Genomic DNA, 22,769 nt, shown 5'->3' on the forward strand with positions numbered 1-22,769 from the left:
TCTGACACAATGGCGTCAAGAAAACATCCTCTCCTTCAATGACGCAAAAACAAAGAAGCTTGTTGTGGATTAAAGGAGGAATGGAGATGGTCTAGCCCCCATTGACATCAGTAGATCTGGGGTTGAGAATGTAAATAGCTTTAAGTTCCTCGGCATGCACATTACCGAGGTTCTCACGTTGTCTCTACACACCAGCTGTGTGGTGAAAAAGGTACAACAGCACCGCTTTCAACTCAAACAGCTGAAGTGGTTTGGTATGGGTTCCCAAATCCTAAGAACTTTCTACAGGGGCACAACTGAGAGCATCCTGATTGGCAGCATCACTGCCTGGTGTGGGAACTGTACCTCCGTTAATTGAAGGATTCTGCAGAGAGTGGTGAACTTCCTATGATTCAGGAAATTTACAAAGACAGGTGTGTAAAAAGGGTCTACAGCATCATGGGGCACCAGAGTCACGCCAATCACAATATATTCCAACAGCTACCATCGGGGCAACGCTACCGCAGCATAAAAGCCAGGACCAACAGTTTCTTCCACCAGGAATCAGACTGGTTAACTCACACTGATTTGCGTGTATTTCTACATTACATTGACTGTTCTGTTTATTATAAATTATTTTAAATTTGTTACGTTCCCCGTAACCGGGTGACTTACCAGCAAAGATAGAGAGGTCTGCTGAAGTCTGATGGTACTATTTTCAAACATTTTTTATTTATAAAGGGGCACAAACGTATGGTTAATACAAAACATTCAGATCATATACGCCGTCAAAACTCAATCTAAAGCACAGGTATAGTAATAATCACTCAGAAATAAGCTCTATCGTTGTCTAGGGGAATACTGAGTCCAATGGAATATAAAAGTCACTCATAAATCTGCAGGCTTTTCCGTTTGGGAACCGCTGGCATTTCACGTGTTGGAGAGAGAGGATTGGTGAGAAAAAGGAACACTTGCCCATCGTCTTTGTGAAGCAAATCCCGGTTGTTAGTTAAAACAGTTTTCCTTTGGTTTCAGCCACAGACTCCCGATCCGGAATCTAACGCACGTGGCTTCCTTCAAAATGGCTTCCCACTCTGACGGGAAGTGCTATCGTGTCTTCTTTGTGTGTCTCCTTGGTGCGTCTGAGGCCCCGCCTCGGCAGCCCACCTTTTATCTGGACTGGCAGGGTTGTAGATGTCAGTCAGGGTGGGGGTGAGACAATCTTTCCCCATCACCCAGCCCACGTTGCCCTGAGGGTTTGCACGTAGTCCAGTCCCTTGTTCCACAAAGGTGTCTCACAAGACAATGGCCATGTCCGTAGCTTTTGTCTGGCTGAGAGGCCAGACCACATTCCAAACCGTAAGGCTTCTCTCTCTCTCTTGCGATTCTCACAAAGGAGGGGGCTGGGGTCATAACAAATTACTATGATTGCACATTGCACATTTAGACGGAGGCGTAACATAAACATTTTCACTCCACATGTATGTGAAGGATATAAGAAATAAAGTAAATTTAATACATCTTTCTGCGACTGATCATAGTTCAATAGTCTCTGCAATATTGTTTAATGCATTATTATTGCACATTGGTACAGTATTATTGTGTATATTATTATCCACTACTTTACTTTTAGTAAAGTCTGCACACTGCTAAGTGTGATTTTAAAAATTGCTGCTGTAACAAAAGAATTTCTCACGGGATCAATAAAGTATTTATTATTGTTGTTAGTATTGTTCTCCAGCCCTATATCTCTTTCACCAATCAACTACACAGCTCTTGACTTTGCTCCTCCCCCTCTCCCGTTTTCACGTATCACCTCATCTCCCCCGACATTCTGACTCCCGCCCTTCCTTTCCAGTCCTGAAGAAGAGTCTCGGTCTGAAACGCCGACTGTTCACTCCTCTCCATAGTTGCTGCCGCTCCTCCTGAGTTCCTCCAGCATTTTGTGTGTTTTGCTTTGGATTTCCACAACTGCAGATTGTCTCCTGTTTAAACCAATGCGCATGCGTGGTTGTCGCGATCAATCCCGGATATCGCGCATGCGTTAAGTAGACGAGAGACTCGCAGCGATCGGACGAGAGGTAAGAGCGCACTCTGGGTGGGCTCTTAATCAGCAGCGTCTGAAACGCGACCGAAGGGCAATTACTGTGATTTCCAGCCACACTGGTACTGCACCCCACGACAGTCCTGATCCTTTCTCTCTCTCTCAGCCCCACGATCCGTACCCAGGCCCAAGGGAACTTTCGATACATCGGCCCTGGAGCCGCCGCCAGCAGTTTTGGGGCGCATGCGTATTCCTGTATCTTTCGATGGCGGACAAGGAGGTTTCTCTTCGTGAGAGTTTCTGGGTAAATAGGCAGCCACCGGCGTTGTCCCGTACAGTCGAAAGAAGTGCGAGCGGATGTATCTCCCAAACACTGCCAAGCTCCAGCTATGTAATTCCGGGGATTATAAACTCGGAACAAAAATATAGTTCCCAGCTAATCTCGGTTGAAGAGTTTACCTTCCAGTCAGTGAAAATGTTAATTAGTGCTGTATGGAAATAAAACCTTACGTCAGATTTAGTTCTCTCTGGGTAAATAATGATATGAAACACCTTTGCCTCTATGACAAATGACTTGTGGCTTTCACATCACAAAAGTGCTGTACTCCAGTGATAATAACCACTGCCCTCCACTTTATATTCATTGGCATTGCCATCACTGTCAATCAGCTGGTGGGAGGCGATCCAAGTAATTAGTAAATCTCCAGGATCATACATGTAAAAACAAGTGTTCTTTGTCGTGTTGTGGAACATAACCAGAACTTGAAATAATAGACAATAGGTGCAGAAGTAGACCATTCGGCCCTTCAAGCCTGCACCGCCATTTTGAGATCATGGCTACTATCAATACCCGGTTCCTGCCTTGTCCCCATATCCCTTGATTCCCCTATCCATAAGATACCTATCTAGTTCCTTCTTGAAAGCATCCAGAGAATTGGCCTCCACTACCTTCCGAGGCAGTGCATTCCAGACCCCCACAACTCTCTGGGAGAAGAAGTTTTTCCTTAACTCTGTCCGAAATGACCTACCCCTTATTCTCAAACCATGCCCTCTGGTACTGGACTCCCCCAGCATCTGGAACATATTTCCTGCCTCTATCTTGTCCAATCCCTTAATAATCTTATATGTTTCAATCAGATCCCCTCTCAATCTCCTTAATTCCAGCGTGTACAAGCCCAGTCTCTGTAACCTCTCTGCGTAAGACAGTCCGGACATCCCAGGAATTAACCTCGTGAATCTACGCTGCACTTCCTCTACAGCCAGGATGTCCTTCCTTAACCCTGGAGACCAAAACTGTACACAATACTCCAGGTGTGGTCTCACCAGGGCTCTGTACAAATGCAAGAGGATTTCCTTGCTCTTGTACTCAATTCCCTTTGTAATAAAGGCCAATATTCCATTAGCCTTCTTCACTGCCTGCTGCACTTGCTCATTCACCTTCAGTGACTGATGAACAAGGACTCCTAGATCTGTTTGTATTTCTCCCTTACCTAACTCTACACCGTTCAGATAATAATCTGCCTTCCTGTTCTTACTCCCAAAGTGGATAACCTCACACTTATTCACATTAAACGTCATCTGCCAAGTATCTGCCCACTCACCCAGCCTATCCAAGTCACCCTGAATTCTCCCAACATCCTCATCACATGTCACACTGCCACCCAGCTTAGTATCATCAGCAAATTTGCTGATGTTATTCTCAATGCCTTCATCTAAATTGTTTATGTAAATCGTAAACAGCTGTTGTCCCAATACCGAGCCCTGTGGCACCCCACTAGTCACCACCTGCCATTCCGAGAAACATCGATTCACCACTACCCTTTGCTTTCTATCTGCCAACCAGTTTTCTGTCCATGTCAATGTCTTCCCTCCAATGCCATGAGCTTTGATTTTACCCACCAATCTCCTATGTGGGACCTTATCAAATGCCTTCTGAAAATCGAGGTACACTACATCCACTGGCTCTCCCCTGTCTAGCTTGCTGGTTACATCCTCGAAAAACTCCAACAGATTAGTCAAGCATGATTTACCCTTGGTAAATCCATGCTGGCTCGGCCCAATCCTATCACTGCTATCTAGATTTGCCACTATTTCATCTTTAATAATGGACTCTAGCATCTTCCCCTCCACCGATGTCAGGCTGACAGGTCGATAGTTCTCTGTTTTCTCCCTCCCTCCTTTCTTAAAAAGTGGGATAACATTAGCCATTCTCCAATCCTCAGGAACTGATCCTGAATCTAAGGAACATTGGAAAATGATTACCAATGCATCCGCAATTTCCAGGGCCACCTCCTTTAGTACCCTAGGATGCTGACCATCTGGACCTGGGGATTTGTCAGCCTTCAGTCCTATCAGTCTACTCATCACCGTTTTCTTCCTAATGTCAATCTGTTTCATTTCCTCTGTTACCCTAAGTCCTTGGCCCATCTATACATCTGGGAGATTGCTTGTGTCTTCCTTAGTGAAGACAGATCTAAAGTACTTATTAAATTCTTCTGCCATTTCTCTGTTTCCCATAACAATTTCACCCAATTCATTCTTCAAGGGCCAACAATGTTCTTAACTATCTTCTTTCTCTTCACATACCTAAAAAATACCAAAAGACAGAGACAAATTGAGCCAAGTCATAGGTTGATTGAAGTCAGAATAGTCCATTCTCATACAGACAGGAACACAGTCAGAGAATTTGATGGTCAGTCAGAATGTCTGATCCGTGCCTTGTTAGAACATGAGTGCATATAGAAACATAGAAATCCACAATATATTACAGGCCCTTCGGCCACAGTGTTGCACCATCCATGTAACCTATCTTATAAACTGCCTCGGATTTCCGAACTGCATTGCACTCTGTTTTTCTAAGCTCCATGTACATATCCGTGAGTCTCTCAAAAGACCCTATGGTATCTGCCTCTACCATCATCGCTGGCAGTGCATTCCATGCACCTACTATTCTCTGTGTGAAAAACCTACCTTTGACATCCCCTTTGACCCTACTTCCAAACACCTTAAAACTATGCCAATTCAGCCCTAGGAAAAAGCCTCTGGCTATCCACATGACCAATGCCTTTCATCATCTTATACACATCTGTCAGGTCACCTTTCATCTTCCATCACTCCGAAGTTCACTCAACCTATTCTCATAAGGCAAGTTCTCTAATCCATGCAACATCTTGTAAATCTTCTCTGCACTCTTCCTATAGTATCCACATCCTTCCTGTAATGAGGTAACTGAACACAATACTCAAAGTGGAGTATAAATAAGGTTTTATATAGCTGTAACATTACCTCACCACTCTTGAACTCAATTCCATGGTTGATGAAGGCCTTCTTAACAACAGTGTTAACCAGCGCTGTAGCTTTGAGTGTAAAATTGACATGGACCCCAAGATCTCACTGATTCTCCACACTGCTAAGAGTCGTAACATAATATTGTATTCTGTCTTCACATGTAATGTACCGAAATAAACCACAGTACACTTATCTGGGTTGAACTCCATCTGCCAATTCTGCATCCTATCGATGTCCTGCTGTAACCTCTGGACAACTGTCCAGACTATTCACAACACCCTCAACTTTTGTGTCATCTGCAAACTTACTAACCCACCCTTCTACTTCCTCATCAAGATCATTTATAAAAATCACAAAGAGAAGGAGTCTCCATGCAAGAGGTCACCGTCCTCCATGCAATTTACAAACCATCTACAACCACCTTTTTGCTTCTGTGGGCAAGCCAATTCTGGATCCAGAAAGCAAGGTCTACCTGGATCTTTGCCTCATTATTTTCTGAATGAGCCTCACATAAGGAACCTTATCAAAAGTCTTACTGAAAGCCATGTACACTACATCCAATGCTCTACCTTCCATCAGTGTGTTTTGTTACATCCTCAAAGAATTCAATCAGGTTCCTAAGGCACAGAGCTACGTTGACTATCCCACATCAGGTTATGCTTCTCCAAATGCTCATAAATACTGCCTCTCTGCACCATCTCCAACAACTTGCCCTCCACTGAAGTAAGAACCACTGGTCTGTAATTTCCTGGCTTATTGCTACTCCCTTTCTTGAAAAGGGAACAATGTCGTCTAATCCTCTGGTACTTTTCCGCTCCCTATTGATGTGCAAAGATCATTGCCAGAGGTTCAGCAATTTCCTCCCTCACTTCCCACAGTCGCCTGCGGTATATTTCAAGCTGAGAACCCCCAACTTGAGCAGAAAGTGGTTAAAATTGTGACGCCATGATGAAGGGAAAGGTAAACTTAGGTAGACGGATAGGTAAATGGGAGAATGGATTAAGGGGTATGATTAACTTATGATCAATTGCCTTATGTTACTGAGCAGTCAGAAAAAAACTCTACCCGGCAACAGATGACGCACTAGACATTGTTCTATAAAAGTGCTGAGCATAACTAAATATGGGTATAGAATGATTGAAGGGGCATCTCAAGGCATAACTAAATATGGGACAGAATGTTCGAGAGAAAGGGGAGATGACAATATGAGGAACTTAAGTTGTATCCAGGCTAGTCTAGGCAAAAATAATTATAACTAACCAATAATGATTTTACATCTAATTGTATCTTAGCATGTGATCGAAACTATTCGAAAACTGTATTAACTCGTGTAATTATAATATTTCCTGTAATGACTGCTGTTATAAATTGTTGAGAATTGTGTTTCGGGGGAGGGCAGTGTCCGGACTGTCTCTTTGGGAGATCAGTCTGTAACTTCCCCCATAGCATGCTATGAATAAAAGGTAAAGTTTGACGAAGTATTGGTTGTTTTATGGTTTTATTGAATTTGTGGTACCTTGCGTTATTGCATCGGGTCAATCCGTCTTTGACAGCCAGAGCTCCCTATTCAGAGGAGATCATAAAGAAACATGTAAAATTATGAAAGGAATCAATAAGATAGAGGCAGAAAAGTTGTTTCCACTGGTAGATTAGACTAGAAATAGAGGACATCGCCTCAAGATTCGGGGAAATTGGGATGAAGATGAGGAGGAACTGCTTTTCCCAGAGGGTGGTGAATCTGTGGATTTCTCTGCCCAATGAAGGAGTGGAGGCTACCTCAGTAAATATATTTAAGACAAGGTTGGATAGATTTTGGCATGCTATGGGAATTAAGGGATTTTGGGAAAAGGCAGGTAGGTGGAGATGAGTCCATGGCCAGATCAACCATGATCTTATTAAATGGCGGAGCAGGCTCAGAGGGCCAGATGGCCCACTCCTGTTCCTATTTCTTATGTTCTTATGTTCTCACCACAGACTAAAATATGTCCTGAAATATTGTCCTTCACCCATTGATGTCTTTTGCAAATTTTTTTTTCTTTTTACAATATTTTTATTCAGAAGAAAAAAACAAGATTTACAGAGTGCAACACATAGATACATCTCAACATAACTTGTGTACATTCATATATTGTAATAAAATTGATCAAAATGTTATAGCATAACACGTAAAGGTATACCACTCTAATCAAAAATTTAAAGATAGGTCATATATCATAAAAGAAATTTTTTATTTATAAGAAAAGTCAACCCCCTACCAACTACCAAAGAAAAAAACTGATGGATGATAATGGATAATTAAGAAAAAAAAATATTCACTTCAGAAGAGAAGATAAAAATATACTTAAAAGTCTGTGCACTGTTAAACTTTATAAATTGGAAAAGTAATTTAGGAAAAGTCCCCAGTTGTCATAAAAAGATTGTTTCGAATTTAAGACTGAGCATCAGATCTTTTCTAAATTTAAATAAGACATAATATCACGTAACCATTGAAGATGTGTAGGAGGGGTAGACTTCCATTTAAGCAAGATTGCTGTTCTTGCTAAAAGAGAGGTAAAAACTAAAACCTGTAGGTTAGGAGTATTTAAAGTTATATCTTCATTTGCAATAATACTAAACAAAGCAATAAGGGGATTTGGGTCAAATTGGACCCTAAAAAGTTGTGAGAAGGTATGGAATACTTCCCTCCAAAGCTATTCAATTTTAGGGCAAAACCAAAACATATGAATTAAAGAGGCATCAGCGGAGTTGCATCTATTACAAAGTGGAGAAACATTTGGATAAAAACTGGTTAGAAATGTAAGCTCTATGAACTACCGTAGATTCCGGACTACAGAGCGCACCTGATTAAAAGCCGCAGGCTCTAATTTTAGAAATAAAATCAATTTTTTAATTGTAAAGGCCGCACCGGATTTTAGGCCGCACCGCTACTTTTAAATATACATACGTATCGGTAACACAAATTACGTTGCATATACTTTTTTACTGAACAGCACGAACAACATTCCAATATCTCCTAGCGACTGGTAAAAATATATATACTGCAGCCTACCAGGAAAAGTTATTGATCGACTTTAACTTAAAAGCAGCGTTTTCGCTCGGGTCTAATCGGGTCTGACGCGCTTGCACAACGCGATCGGGTCTAATCGGGTCTGACGTGCTTGCGCAACGCGATCGGGTCTAATCGGACGCGCTTGCGCAACGCGATCGGGTCTAATCGGGTCTGACGCGCTTGCGTAACGCGATCGGGTCTGACGCGCTTGCGCAACGCGATCGGGTCTAATCGGGTCTGACGCGCTTGCGTAACGCGATCGGGTCCGATCGGGTCTAATCGGGTCTGACGCGCTCGGGTCTTGCTTTTCTTCGAGTATTTTCCATGTTGATGAGGGTGAGTACAAATGACTGATTTACAATAATTTAATTGTGAAAGTGCGCTTGATTTATCGTACAATTTCATTGGACCTCTGTGAACTACTCATCAATTTTATTGGTCTACTGTTGCGAGGCAAAATGTTTACGAGGCGGCATGAAAAAAAACCATGTATTAGCCGCTCTGGATTATAGGCCGCAGAGTTCAAAGCTGTTCAAAATGTGGGAAAAAAGTAGCGGCTTATAATCCGGAATCTACGGTACTTTAAATTGTAGAAGAGAATGATGAGCACAGAAAGATGATTTATTAACCCATTTAAGAATTTTATTCCATCTATCATCAGAAATCGTGACAATTTAGGTCATCCTCCCAAGCTTTTTTTATTTTATTTTTACAGGTTTGAAATGGCAGAACACTTGCGTACGGGAATCTCAAACCCAATGACACAAAAGTTTTGCTGACTCTGGATATTTAAGGAGTGACCAGATATTCTCTTTGCATCACCAACACATCTGCTGTCGATCCTTGTAGATGAAGAAGTAACTCATCCCAGATGGAAATGTATTCTGTCTCTGAAATGAAGTTTTCTGTTTTAACTCTGTGAAATTCACTGGAACCAGGAGCTGAGAACACACCAGCATTTGTTCACTGGAGATCAGTTCTTCAACTGCATTGATTGTACAAGGGATTCAAACATCTGACTTTCTGAATTGCCAGAGAATTGATCGTAGTGAGATATCATTCTCCTTCTCTCAGTGTGGGAAGGGATTCACTCACAGGCTACCCACAGACATGTCAGTGAGTTCACAGTGGGGAGAGGCCAGTCACCCGCTCTGTGTGTGGGAGGGGAACTACTCAGTCATCCAGTCTGAAGATACATCAGCAAGTTCACAGCATAGACAGATGCTCCACCTGTTCTGCAGGCGGGAAGCATTCTGTTATTGATGCTAAAGGTATATCAGAAAATTCACCAGTGAGAGGACATTGACCTGCTCGGATGGTGGGAAGGCATTCACACACTCAATTACGTCACAGTGACACCAGCGAGTTCACACCAGGGAGAAGCCATTCACCTGCTCTGAATGTGGGAAAGCGTTCTCTCAATCATTTCAACTGAATGAACACCAGCGAGTTCACACTGAAAGGATGCCGTTCACCTCCTCAGACCATGGGAAGGGATTCATTCGCTCGTCCACATTACATAGACACCAGCGAGTTCACACAGGGGAGAGGCCATTCATCTGCTCAGACTGTGGAAAGGGATTCACTCAGTCAAATCACCTGCTACAACATCAGTTAGTTCACACTGGGGAGAGACCATTCACCTGCTCAGAATGTGGGAAGGGATTCATTCAGAGTTCTCAGCTCCAGACACACCAGCGACTTCACACTGGGGAGAGGCCATTCACCTGCTCAGATTGCGGGAAGGGATTCACTCGGCGTTCTCAGCTCCTGATACACCAGCGGCTTCACACTGGGGAGAGGCCATTCACCTGCTCAGTCTGTGGGAAGGGATTCACTCATTCGTCCAACCTACAGAGTCACCAGCGAATTCACACTGGGGAGAAGCCGTTCACTTGCTCTGACTGTGGGAAAGGATTCATTCACTCATCTCAGCTCTTGAAACACCAGCAAATTCACACTGGGGAGAAACCATTCATCTGCTCAGAATGTGGGAAGGGATTCACCTATTCAGCTCAACTGAAACAGCATCAATTTGTTCACACTGCAGAGAGGCCGTTCACCTGCTCAGACTGTGGGAAAGGATTTATTCGGCATTCCCTTCTACTGACACACCAGTTAAATCACACTGGGGAGAAACCATTCATCTGCTCAGAATGTGGGAAGGGATTCACCCATTCAGCTCAACTGAAGGAACATCAGCGACTTCACACTGGGGAATGGCCATTCATCTGCTCTGAATGTGGGAAGGGATTCACTCGGTCATCTCGACTGAAGGTGCATCAGCGAGTCCACACTGGGGAGAGGCCATACATCTGCTCTGAATGTGGTAAGGGATTCACTCAGTCATCTCAACTGCAGGTACATCAGAAATTTCACACTGGGGAGAGGCCATTCATATGCTCTGAATGTGGGAATGGCTTCATTCAGCCATTTCAACTGAAGATACATCAGCGAGTTCACACTGGGGAGAAACCATTCAGCTGCTCTGAATGTGGGAAGGGATTCACTTGGCAATGTCAACTGACTAATCATCAGCGAGTTCACACTGGGGAGAAGCCGTTCACCTGCTCTGAATGTGGGAAGTGTTTCACTTGGTCATCTCAGCTGAAGGTACATCAGCGAGTTCATACTGGGGAGGTGCCATTCAAATGCTCTGAATGTGGGAAGGGATTTGCTCAGTTATCCACACTTATGAGGCACTACCGAAATCACACTAGGGAGTAACTGTTCACCTGCTCAGATTGTGGGAAGGAATTCACTCGGTTATCTGACTTTAAAGTACATCAGAGAATTCAGACTGGGGGATGCCACTCACCTGTTCTGAATGTGGGAAAGGATTCACTCAGACATCTCAATTAAGGCTATAAGATATAGGAGCAGAAGTAGGCCATTTAGCCTTTCCCGTCTGCTCAACCATTCAGTCATGGCTGATCCGATTCTTCCATTCATCCCCACTCCCCTGCCTTCTCCCCATACCCTTTGATGCCCTGGCTAATCAAGAACCTATCTCTCTCTCTGCCTTAAATGCGCCAAATTTCTTGGCCTCCATAGTTGCTTGTGGCAACAAATTCCACAAATTTACCATCCTTTGAGTAAAGTTCTCTTCATCTCTGTTCTAAATGGATATCTTTCAATCCTGAAATCGTGACCTCTTGTCATAGACTCCCCTACCATGGGAAATAACTTTCCCATATCTAATCTGTTCAGGGCTTTTAACATTCAGAATGTTTCAATGAGATTTCCCCCCGCCACTCCCACCATTCTCCTGAACTCCAGGGAATACAGCCCAAGAGAAGCCAGACACTTCTCGTATGGTAACCCTTTCATTCCTGGAATCATTCTTGTGAATCTTGTCTGAACCCTCTACAATGCCAGTATATCCTTTCTAAAATAAGGAGCCCCAAACTGCATATAATACTCCCAAGTGTAGTCTCACGAGTGCCTTGTAGAGCCTCACACCCTACACCCCTGAGGCTCAGATCACACCCCTGCTCTTATATTCTATACTTCTAGAAATTAATGCCACCATTATATTCACTTTCTTCACCACTGACTCAACCTGGAGGTTAACCTTTCGGGTATCCTGCACAAGGACTTCTAAGTTCCTTTGCATCTCTGCATTTTGAATTCTCTTCCAATCTAAATAATCATCTGCACATTTATTTCTTTCACCAATATGCATGACAATACATTTTCCAACATTGTATTTCATTGACAACTTCATTGCCCATTCCCTGAAACTGTCTAAATCTCTCTGCTGGCACTCTGTTTCTTCAGCACTACCTGCTCCTCCACCTATCTTTGTATCAGCAGCAAACTTAGCCCCAAATCCATTAATCCAATAGTCTAACTCAATGCCATACATCGTAAAAAGCAGTGGTCTAAACACCAATCACTGTAGAACTCCAGTGGTAACCGCAGCCAGCCAGAATCCCTTTATTCCCACTCTGTTTTCTGTTGATCAGCCAATGCTCCACTCATGCTAGAAATTTCCCGGTAATTCCATGGGATTTATCTTGCTAAGCAGCCTCATGTGAAGCATCTTTCAAAATCCTACTGAAAATCCAAGTATACCACATCTACTGCATCTCCTTTGTCTACCCAGCTTGTAATTTCCTCAAAGAATTGCAGTAGGTTGGTCAGGCAAGATTTTCCTTTCAGGAAACCATGCAGGCTTTGGCCTATCTTGTCATGTGCCTCCCGGTACTCCGTAATCTCATCCATACCAATCAAGTCCAGCAAATTCCCAACCACTGGTCTGTAGTTTCTTTTCTGCTGCCTCCCACGCTTACTAAATAGCGGAGTAACATTTGTAATTTTCCAGTCATCTGGTACAATGCCAGAATCTATTGATTCTTGAAAGATCATTAGTAATGCCTATGCAATCTCTACAGCTACTTACTTCAGAATGCCAAGATTCATTCCATCAGGTCCAGGAGATTTATCCACCCTCAGACCATCAAGCTTCATGAGCACCTTCTCAGGCGTAATTTTCACATGCACGTACTTTACTTCCTGACATTCTTTAATGTCCGATATACTGCAGATGTCTTCCACCATAAAGAATGATGCAAAATACGCATTCAGTTCCTCTGCCATCTTTGTGTCTCCCATTACAATATCTCATTTTCGATTGGTTCTATATCGATCCTCAACTTTCCTTTACCCTCTCTATTATGTAACTCACTTGATCTAATGGCTTAATATTTGGGATGATAGCCCCTGGCCCAGCCAAACTTAAGAAATCTTGTTTGTGTGGATGCTGCGCGATGTGTCCCCTGTTACAAATCAGTATGAAATAACAAACTGCACACAATATGTGATTAAACAACTGAGCTTTATAACTCTTAACTTGACTATTTGGTTAGAAAAGAGAACAAAAATGAAAAAGGGCCCATTCTCATGAACAAGTCTATTGTGCAATGTAACAACTGATAAGCTGTTTATCTACTATCGACCTCCTCCGATCCTCGCTGACCTTCGGACCTTCACTCCAAGTCCACAGGCCTACCAACTCTCTCCATTTGCGTCTTCTCTCCTCATCTCTCCCTGGCAAAAGACCTGTGAATTTGTGGCTCCCAGACACGCAAAAAAGAACAACATCCTGCTCATTGGCTAGCATGCCCAAGTATCGCTAGTTATAACCCAAACATTGCTGCTACAGAGAAACCATTACCTCAGCAGTAGAACATTACAAAGAAGCCATTACATTAGCAGCAAAACCTTACAGCGTGTTACACTTAAAAAATGCTTTTGTATCTTTTTGATATTAGTCACCAGTTTCCTTTCATAATTCATTTTTTCCTTCCTAACGACCATAGTTCCCTTCTGCAAATTTTTAGAAGCTTCCGAATCCTCTATCTTCCCACTAACTTTTGCTTCCTTGTCTTTTGCTTTTACTTTGGCTCTGACTTCACTTGTCAGCCATGGTCGTGTCCTTATTCCGTTTCAAAATTCCTTCTTGTTAAGAATACATCTGTCTTGCACTTCTCTCGTTTTTTGCAGAAATTCCAGCCACTGCTGCTCTGCTGTCCTTCCTGCTAGAGTCCCTTTCCAGTCAACTTTGGCCAATTCCCCTCTCATGCAATTGTAATATTTATTCCACTGAAATACCAACACATTGGAATATAGTTTCTCCTTCTCAAGTTTCAAAGTGAACTTGATCATATTTTGATCACTGTTCCCAAGGGTTCCTTAACCTTAACTCTCTTAACACCGCCGGATCATTGCACAACACCCAATCTAGCACAGCTAATCCCCTAGTGGGCTCAATAACAAGCTGCTCTAAAAAGCGATCCCTTCGACATTTTGCAAATGCTCTCTCTTGAGGTCCAGTACTGGCCTGTTTTTCCCAATCCACTTTCCTATTAAAATCACCAACAATTATCATGACATTGCCCTTCTGATATCCTTTTTCTATCTCCTGCTGTAATTTGTAATCCACACCTCGACTGCTGTTTTGAGGCCTGTATACAACTGCCATTAGGATCCTTTTAACCTTGCCATTTCTTACCTCCAACCATAGAGACTATACATTTTCCGATCCTGTGTCATCCTTTTTCTAATGATTTAATATTTCTTACACACAAGGCCACACCGCCCCGCCCCCTCTGCCTTTCTTTCCGATACACCGTATATCCTTGAATGTTCAGCTCCCAATGACAGCCATCCTTCAGCCAAGTTTCAGAGATGGCTACAATGTCATACTTGCCAATCTGTAGCTGAATTTCAAGATCATTCATTTTCATTCTTATGCTGCGTGCATTCAAATATATCACTTTTAGTCCAGTATTGAATGAGCATCAGCAAGTAAACACTGGGGAGAAACTGTTCAACTGCTCAGTCTGCGGGAAGGAATTTACTCAGTCATCTCAACTGAATAAACATCAGCGAGTTCACACTGGGTAAATGCTACTCCTCTTTTCGAACTGCATTTGAATTCACACTTTCATCTCACCTACCGACACACCAAACTTTATAGCAGTGAGAGTACGTTGACCTGCTCAGACTGTGGGAAGGCATTCGCACACTTATCCACGCTGCAGAGACAGTGGCGGGTTCACACTGGTGAGGGTGGTCACCTGCTCTGAATGTGGGATGGGTTTCAATCGTTCATTCATCCTTGTGTCACACTACTCAGCTTTGACCCATCGATAATCGGAGAAATCAGAAGATTGAGAGGACGTAATTCACTCAGGTTCGCCAACTGAGTATTAAAGGCAATTGTTCAGGGCAGGTTATTTTTGAGCTTTGAGCAGTGGCCAGTCAGCATTCAGGATTGATTATCAAGAAGATGTTAAAGTTGGGCAGGAGCAAGTGGAGTGGCCAGTGTCAGAGTGGGCAGAGTCAGAGTGGGGACTTTGAGGATTTACCTCTTTGAGGTTTCAGTGAGGAGAGCATTCAGTTAGCGAAGGCAAAATCATCATGGAGCTAGGACTTTTTTTGCCCACTTTTTAACATTTGCTCAGTTAGAACAGTCAAGATACTAGGCGGAATAATGGAAAGCTCCTCTTGTGGGATGTGGGAAGGCAGGGGACCTTCCTTTTTCCCTGATAACTGCACCTGTGAGAAGTGCATCCAGCTGCAGCTCCAAACAATCCACGTTAAGGAATTGCAGCTGGAACTGGATGAACTCCAGATCATTTTGGAGGTTGAAGAGGTGATACGTAGAACAAAATAGAGAGGTAGTTGCACCCAAGGTGCATAGCACAGGAAACTGGGTGACAGAAAGGGGCAAAAAGAAAAACAGCAAGAGCAGTTTACCCCTGTGTCCATCTCCCTGTACAAAACATATATCAATTTAGACACAGTTATAGATGGTGGGATGACGGTGGGAAGTCACAGCAGTAGGGTCTCTGGTGCTTAGTCTGGCTCTGAGACTGAAAGCACAAGGGTAGAGAAGAGGTGAGTTGTGGTCTGAGGTGAATTGTTAGCTAAGGGAACTGACTGGATGTTCTGTGTGTGAGAATGAGATTCCAGGATGGTATGTTGCCTCCTTGTGTGCTCGGGTCTGGGACATCTTCGATCAAGCGCTCAATATTCCTAAGGAGGGTGAACAGTGAATTATATGGGCTGGGAGTAATGAGGTTCTGCAAAGAGAGCTTAGGGAGTGAGGTGCTAACTTAAAGGGCAGCTCGTCCAGGGCTGTGATCTCAGGACTGCCATCTGTGCTACTTAGCAGGAATAGGAAGAATATACAGTTTACCACGTGGCTAAGGAGTTGGTGCAGAAGGGAGGGCATAAGATTTTTGGATCATTTGAGCCCATGGAGATATCTGTGTGCCCAGGAGTTTGAGTGCATTGGGGAAGAGGGGGACGTCACTGATGAAGGCTGAAGTGGGTTGACATGTATCTCTGTCTCTCACACTCACACACAAACACATGCAGTGGAGTGTGAGGGAGGGGAGTCAGAAGGGAAAGGGGGAATGAGGAGGATGGAGTTAGGGCTCTTCACAAAGTTCCACACTCACTCATGCCTCCCTGTCTGGAATTGGTCCCATTCCCTTCATCAGGCTGGGGGCGAGCATTGAGTTGCATTGCTAAGATTTTTATTAATTGTTTGATAGCATCTGGTTAACACACTTTGATAATAAATTTACATTGAACTTGAGCATTGAAATGTATTGTTTGTGAAACAGGTACTGATGAGAAATGGTCCCAGTGAAGGTCCGAGAGTGGAAAATGAACCCCTATTGGAGTCTATCCCATCTGTCTGTGCTTGACATGTCTCACTCTAAAGTTTCCTCTTTCTGTCCTTATCTTGGAATCTTTTACTTTCCCTTTCAACCCCATTCCCTGTCTTCTCCCCATAACCTTTGCCACCTTTACTAATCAAGCACCGAACAACCTCTGTTTTATATAAACCCGATGACTTGGCCTCTGAGCCATGGCAATAAATTCCACAGGTTTCTCATCTCTCCAAATGCATGCTCTCTGGTGTTAGACATTTTGACCCGGAAGGTAAGAAGTGGCAGCTATCTACTCTATCTGTAGCTCTCGTAATCTGATCAAGCTCTATCAGGTCACCCTGAGCCTCCTGCACTCCAGAGAAAAAAGCCCAAGTTTGTCCAAACTCTCCTGACACAGTAGCTCATGCCTCTAATCCAGGCAACATCCTGGTGAACCTCTTCGTTACTGCCCTAAACACCGTAATGCGTAACGGGCTTTAAGTAAGTAAATGATAGTTCGTTGATTAATGAGGGTGTCAGAGGTGATGGGTGGAAGGCAGCAGTATGGGGTTTAGAGGGAAAATTGAATAGCTCTGATCGAATGGTGGAGAAGACTCAATGGACAGAATGGGTATTTCAGTTTCTACGACGAGCGGTATAGTGGTGAGATGGCAAAGCAATGTGGAGGAAGCTGCGGCTGCAGGTAAGAGTGGGTGTCCAGGTAGGAGATGGTATTAAGCATCTTTTCACTATGTCTTCCAACCAACAACAATTAACTCAGTGTGGATCAATCATAAGTGCTTTTATTTTTACTTGCAGAAGGGAAGAGCAGCAGTGTACAAGAGCTGGTAATAGCTTTATCTGAAAACTAAACACAGAGTACAGTCACTCTGATTGACACAAGTTCAAGGACAGGGTGCACTCTGTTGTCTGCTGAATCAGTGTATTTGGCATTCCTCCAGTAACACAGCTGTGGGTCTGCAGTCAAGTGCTTAGGTACCATCAGCATCATGTTGCACGAACATTATTAGCAAAGCACTCTGATACAATACAGTTTCCAGCTTGTTACAGACAAAAATACCATTTTGGTATAACAAGTGAAGTACATTTCTACAGTGGTGGAGAAACATTCCTATACCCGTTGCCCTCTGTGGAAACTCTTCCAACCCCTACACTAGTCCCAATTTTTGTTAATACTTCCGATCCTTGCAGCCCCCACCATCTGTGAAAACCCTTTTGACACTACACCTATCGCCATTCTCTAAACCTGTCTGACCCCAAGACCACTTGCCATCCCTATAAAACCCTCCACCATTCACTGGCGCATTCTGATGATAGCTGACCTGAGAAAGACACTAACCATGGCAGGTGGCTCACAAAACACACTCACACTAGCTGACTTTTTTTTAATAAACCCACCAATTTACATGGTGTTTTTCACTAAACCGCTTCCTACCTTTCTATCTTTACCTTCCCCCCTCTAACTTTCTGCTTTCCACAAGGATTCCATTCATCTCTTCCCACTAATCTCCCTCCTGGAACATATACTTGCAAACGAGGGAAGTTCTATACGCTCCCATTTTCTTCCTCCCTCAGCTCCATTCGTCATTGCAGGTAAGGCACCACCTCAGCTGGGAGTCTGTAAGGTTGATCTACTGTAACTGATGATGCCATTGTGGCCTCCTCTACATCACTGAACCCCAATGTTGATCAGGAGCCCACTTTGTCAAGTACATTCGCTCATGGATGAGAGGTGTATGGAGGGATATGGGCCAAATGCATGTCAGTGGGACGAGGCAGAAAAATGGTTTGCCACAGCCAAGAAGGGTCAAAAGGCCTGTATCTGTGCTGTAATGTTCTATGGTTCTAACCTGACGGCATGAATATTGGTCTTGCCTTCCGATTGACCATCCCCAACCCCACCCCCGCCTTCCTCTATTCCGCACTCTGACCTTTTACTTCTCACCTGCCTATTACTTCCCCCAGGTCCCCTCCTCCTCTCTTTCCTCTGATCCACACTACTCTCCTATCAGATTCTTTCTTCTCCAACCCATCTGTCACCTTCCAGCTAGCCTCTTTTCCCTCCCCATTTTTGGGTACATCCAGCACCCAAGGCATGCCCTTTTCTTACTGTTACAATCAGGTAGAAGGTACAGAAGCCTGTAGACACACTAGCTGATTCAGGAATAGCTTCGTCCCTTCTGCCATCTGATTCCTAAATGGACATTGTACTTTGGACACTGCCTCACTTTTTAATATACTGTATTTTTGTTTTCTGCACAGTTTTACAATCTATTCAATATGCGTGTACTGCAATTGGTTTACTTATGACTTATTTCATTTATTATTATTATTTTCAATATTGCATTTTGCATTGAAGTGCTGCTGCTAAGTTAACAAATTTCACGTCACGTGCTGGTGATAATAGACTTGATTCTGATTCCCCCTCCCTTCTAAGCCCTGTTCTCCCCACTCATGCCAGGAAACCGAGTCCGCATAAGGAATTTGATGCTAACTGGGGAGCATAAATTGGCTGACTGCAGGGCCTGTGTTATGGAGAGTCAAATGTCAAACGTATCAGTTACCCAGGTGAAACCAGAGGATGAGAAGTGGCCTGTCAAGATTCTCCATCGGAACCACCTTCTCCCTCTGGGACGAATTGCGGGTTGACCCAGAGCCCGGCCTGGAGCCTACACCTAGTAAGAGGATTCCGTGGTGACGCGGAGCGACTGAAGGAGAGATTATATCAGCCACCGCCACTGAATGGGATACTGTTTCGGTGGATGAGGAAATGAGGGTGTAGTATATGTATGCTGCCTTCTACTAATTCCCCTCTAAATGAGGAAGGGATTCCCAACCCTTCTCACAGTGAGTTAGTTGAAATTGGAGGGGTGTGGTGGTGGCTATATGTAGACAGACTGGATTTCAGCGGGACGCTCATGTTTCACCTCGGTGAGTGGTGTCACTGCCATTTACACCTGGATTGGACTTTGTGGTTTGCATGAAGGGGTGGAAAATTATGGCAATGTCACACCGACATGATTAATTTTGGTGGGGGACAGTGTAACACCCTGGGAAAGGTTTCACTGCTAACACTATATTCTTTCTGTAGAAGCAGTGTCTGGGTGATGGTTAGAGATAACGAGTGCATTGGAATTTGTGCCGTCCAATGAAGGGAGTGTGTTTTCGTGCTTTGTGCCTGACACCAGGGTGATCTGGGTCTTTGTTCGGTGGGAGACGAAGGGAGAAGACACTGGAGGGGAGAGGTCGTAGTACTCGACCTGGAGTGGTGCCATGATCCAACAAAGGCCGGGGAGATCAAAGGAGGATCAGAGAAGGAAAAACCGGGATCTCCAACTTGTGCCCATTAGACCGTTTCATTAAAATGGGCCCTTTTCTTTTTTGCTTTCTCTTTAACCCTTCAGTCAAATTAAGATTTATAAAGTTAAATTGTTTAATTTTGTATGGTGTATTGTCTGTTATTTCGTGGTATTGATTTCTAATACGGTAAAAAATCACGCAGCTTCCACCCAAACAGGGGGTTTCGGGTGAATTTACACCTCAATCTTACACATTTGGTGGAGCCAGAGATGGTTTTCCCTAGACTTACGCAGCCAACAGAGCCCGAGTATTTCACCATCATCTACCTGTTACAGAGAGCTCACTCCCACCTGGATTATGCTGGTGGCATTGTGGGAAACACATTCTTTTAATTTCTCTCCTGCTTTCAATACAATCCAGGCACGTCTTCTGAGCTAGAAGCTGCAAAGGATGGGCGTAGACAAATCCACTGTCTCCTGGATTACCGCCTTCCTGACAGACAGACAGACTCCAGTTTGTGCTGCTGCACAGTTCTTTGCCTGAGCTGGAGGAAAGTGGCACTGAAGCCCCTCAAGTCCTGTCCGGTCTCCGTTTCTGATCACACTGTGCACCTCAGACTTTCAGTGCGACTCTGAGTCTTTCCACTTCCTGCATCCATGCTGAACTCGTCAATTTCATCGACTTTGCCTCTAACTTTCACCCAGCCCTCAAATTCACTTGGTCCATCTCGGACAGTTCTCTCCCCTTTCTCGATTTCTCGGTCTCCATCTCTGGAGACAGACTGTCCACTGACATAAACACTCACTGTCTCTCATAACTACCTCGACTATACCCCTTCCCACCCTGCCAAATGTAAAAATGACTTATTCCCAGTTCCTCCGTCTCCGTCGCATCTGCTCCCAGGATGAGGCTTTCCGTTCCAGGACATCTCAAATGTCCTCTTTCGTTAAGAACCGAGGATTTCCTTCTGCCATCATCAACGATGCCCTCACCCCTATCTCCTCCATTTCTCGCAATTCGGCCTTCACCCCATCCTCCCGTCATCACAACAGGGACCGTGTTCCCCTTGTCCTCGCCTACCACCCCACCAGCCTCCGGATCCAGCATATTATCCTCCGCCACCTTCAACAGGTCCCCACCACTAAACACATCTTTCTCTCTCTACTCTTTTCCGCTTTTCGCAGGGATCCTTCCCTCCGCGACTGCCTGGTCCATACGTCCCTCCCCACAGATCTCCCACCTAGCATTTATCCCTGCAAGCGTAAGTGCTACACCTGTCCCTACACCTCCTCTCTTAACCACCATTCAGGGCTCCAAACAGTCCTTCCAGGTGAGGTTATACTTCACTTGTGAGTCTGTTGGGGCCATCTATGGCATCCGGTGCTCTTGGTGCGGCCTCCTCTACATCGGCGAGACCCGACGCAGATTGGGAGACCGCTTCGTCGAGCTCCTCGTCCACCACAACAGACAGGATCTCCCGGTTGCCACCCACTTCACATTCCCATTTGGATATGTCCATACGTGGCCTCCTCTACTGCCATGATAAGGCCAAACTCAAGTTGGAGGAACAGCACCTTATATACCGTCTGGGTAGTCTTCAGCGCCTTGGAATGAACATAGAATTCTCCAACTTCCGGTAATTCCCTCCCTCTCCCTTCCCCCATCGCACTTTCACTCTGCCTCCTTTTCCAGCTGCCTATCACCTTTCTCATGATTCTGCCGCCTTCTACTACCCATAGTGTTTTCCCGTTACATTCCTTCTTCACCTTTCCTGCCCATCCCCTCTCCCACCCCTTGATCTTTTCACAGTTCTCAGATCAAAACTTGGTTTTTCACCTGGCACCTTCTGCCCCCTCCTTTTTCAGTCCTGACGAAGGGTCTCGGCCCGAAACGTTGACTGCTCGTTTCAACGGATGCTGCCCAACCTGCTGAGTTCCTGCAGCTTGTTTGTACGTGTTGATAGTCTAATATTCTCAGAATTATTATTTCATATATTATTATTGTGTATATTATTATTCTCTATTTTATTTTTAGTAAAGTTTGAACACTGCTAAGTATGTTTTAAAATGCTGCTGCCGTAAGGAAAGAATTCCCCACTCGGAATAAATAAAGTATTTATTATTATTATCATCATCATTATTCTCCAGTCAATCTCTTCACCAATCAACTTTCCAGCTATTTAAATCACTCTCCCCCTCTCCCGGTTTCACCCATCACCTCCCCTGCCCCCATATTCTTACTCCTTTATTTCCTTTCCAGTCCTGAAGAATGATCTTTTTCGAAAAACGCCGACTGTTCACTCCTGTCCATAGTTACTGCCTGCCCCGCTGAGTTGCTCCAGCACTTTCCGTGTGTTGCTTTGGATTTCCGGATCTGCATTTTCTCCTGTTTGAACAAATGCGCATGCGCAGAGGTTTGAGATCATACCAAATAGTGCGCATGCGCTTAGCAGACAAGCGGCTCAAGGATCGTCCGATAGGAACGGGGATCCGGGCGGCTTTTTAATCACCGAGACTGAAGAATTACTATGAGCTCCGGCCACAGTGGTTCCCCGTCAGTACAGTCCCCGTCCCTTCCTTCTCTCTCCGCCCCACGATGCGTACCCGAGCCACAGGAAACTTTAAGCGCGGGCGGCGCCGCCAATTGATGGCGGATTGATAGGTTTCTCGTTCGCGGAACCTTCCGGGTTACGAGGCAGCCATGAGTGACATTATCAGCGTTGTCCCCGTACAGTGTGGGGGATGTATCTCCCAAACACAACCGAGCTCCAACGATGTAAATCGGAGGATTAGGAACTTGGAACAAAAATATAGTTCCTAGTTAATCTCATTCAGTGAAAATGTCAATTAGTGCTGTATGGCAAAAATAAATCCTCCCGTCAGCTTTAGTTCACTCTGATATGAAACAACTTTGTCCT

At 44.3% G+C, this 22,769-nt stretch overlaps 1 protein-coding gene across 2 annotated transcripts; it reads left to right on the forward strand.

The window, feature by feature from the left end:
• The first annotated feature begins 1,836 nt into the window (after positions 1–1,836).
• LOC140738062 (uncharacterized) lies at positions 1,837–19,994 on the forward strand. 2 transcript variants are annotated; one of them, XM_073065090.1, is made up of 3 exons: positions 1,837–2,060; positions 9,076–10,973; positions 19,644–19,994. In XM_073065090.1, exons 2-3 carry the CDS (start codon positions 9,825–9,827, stop codon positions 19,665–19,667), a joined length of 1,173 nt encoding a protein of 390 aa, XP_072921191.1. In that variant the 5' UTR covers positions 1,837–2,060; positions 9,076–9,824; the 3' UTR covers positions 19,668–19,994. The 2 variants fall into 2 exon arrangements, with proteins under 2 accessions (XP_072921191.1, XP_072921190.1); XM_073065089.1 differs by having other exon boundaries at positions 1,839–2,060; positions 9,076–19,994.
• The last annotated feature ends 2,775 nt before the right edge of the window (positions 19,995–22,769 follow it).

The sequence above is a fragment of the Hemitrygon akajei genome, chromosome 13 (genome assembly GCF_048418815.1).
Source record: "Hemitrygon akajei chromosome 13, sHemAka1.3, whole genome shotgun sequence".
Taxonomy (NCBI): domain Eukaryota; kingdom Metazoa; phylum Chordata; class Chondrichthyes; order Myliobatiformes; family Dasyatidae; genus Hemitrygon; species Hemitrygon akajei.

What these genes read in the sequence shown, in the direction of transcription:
- LOC140738062 (XM_073065089.1), top strand. Translation starts at nt 9,825, where the DNA reads ATGCCGTTCACCTCCTCAGACCATGGGAAGGGATTCATTCGCTCGTCC.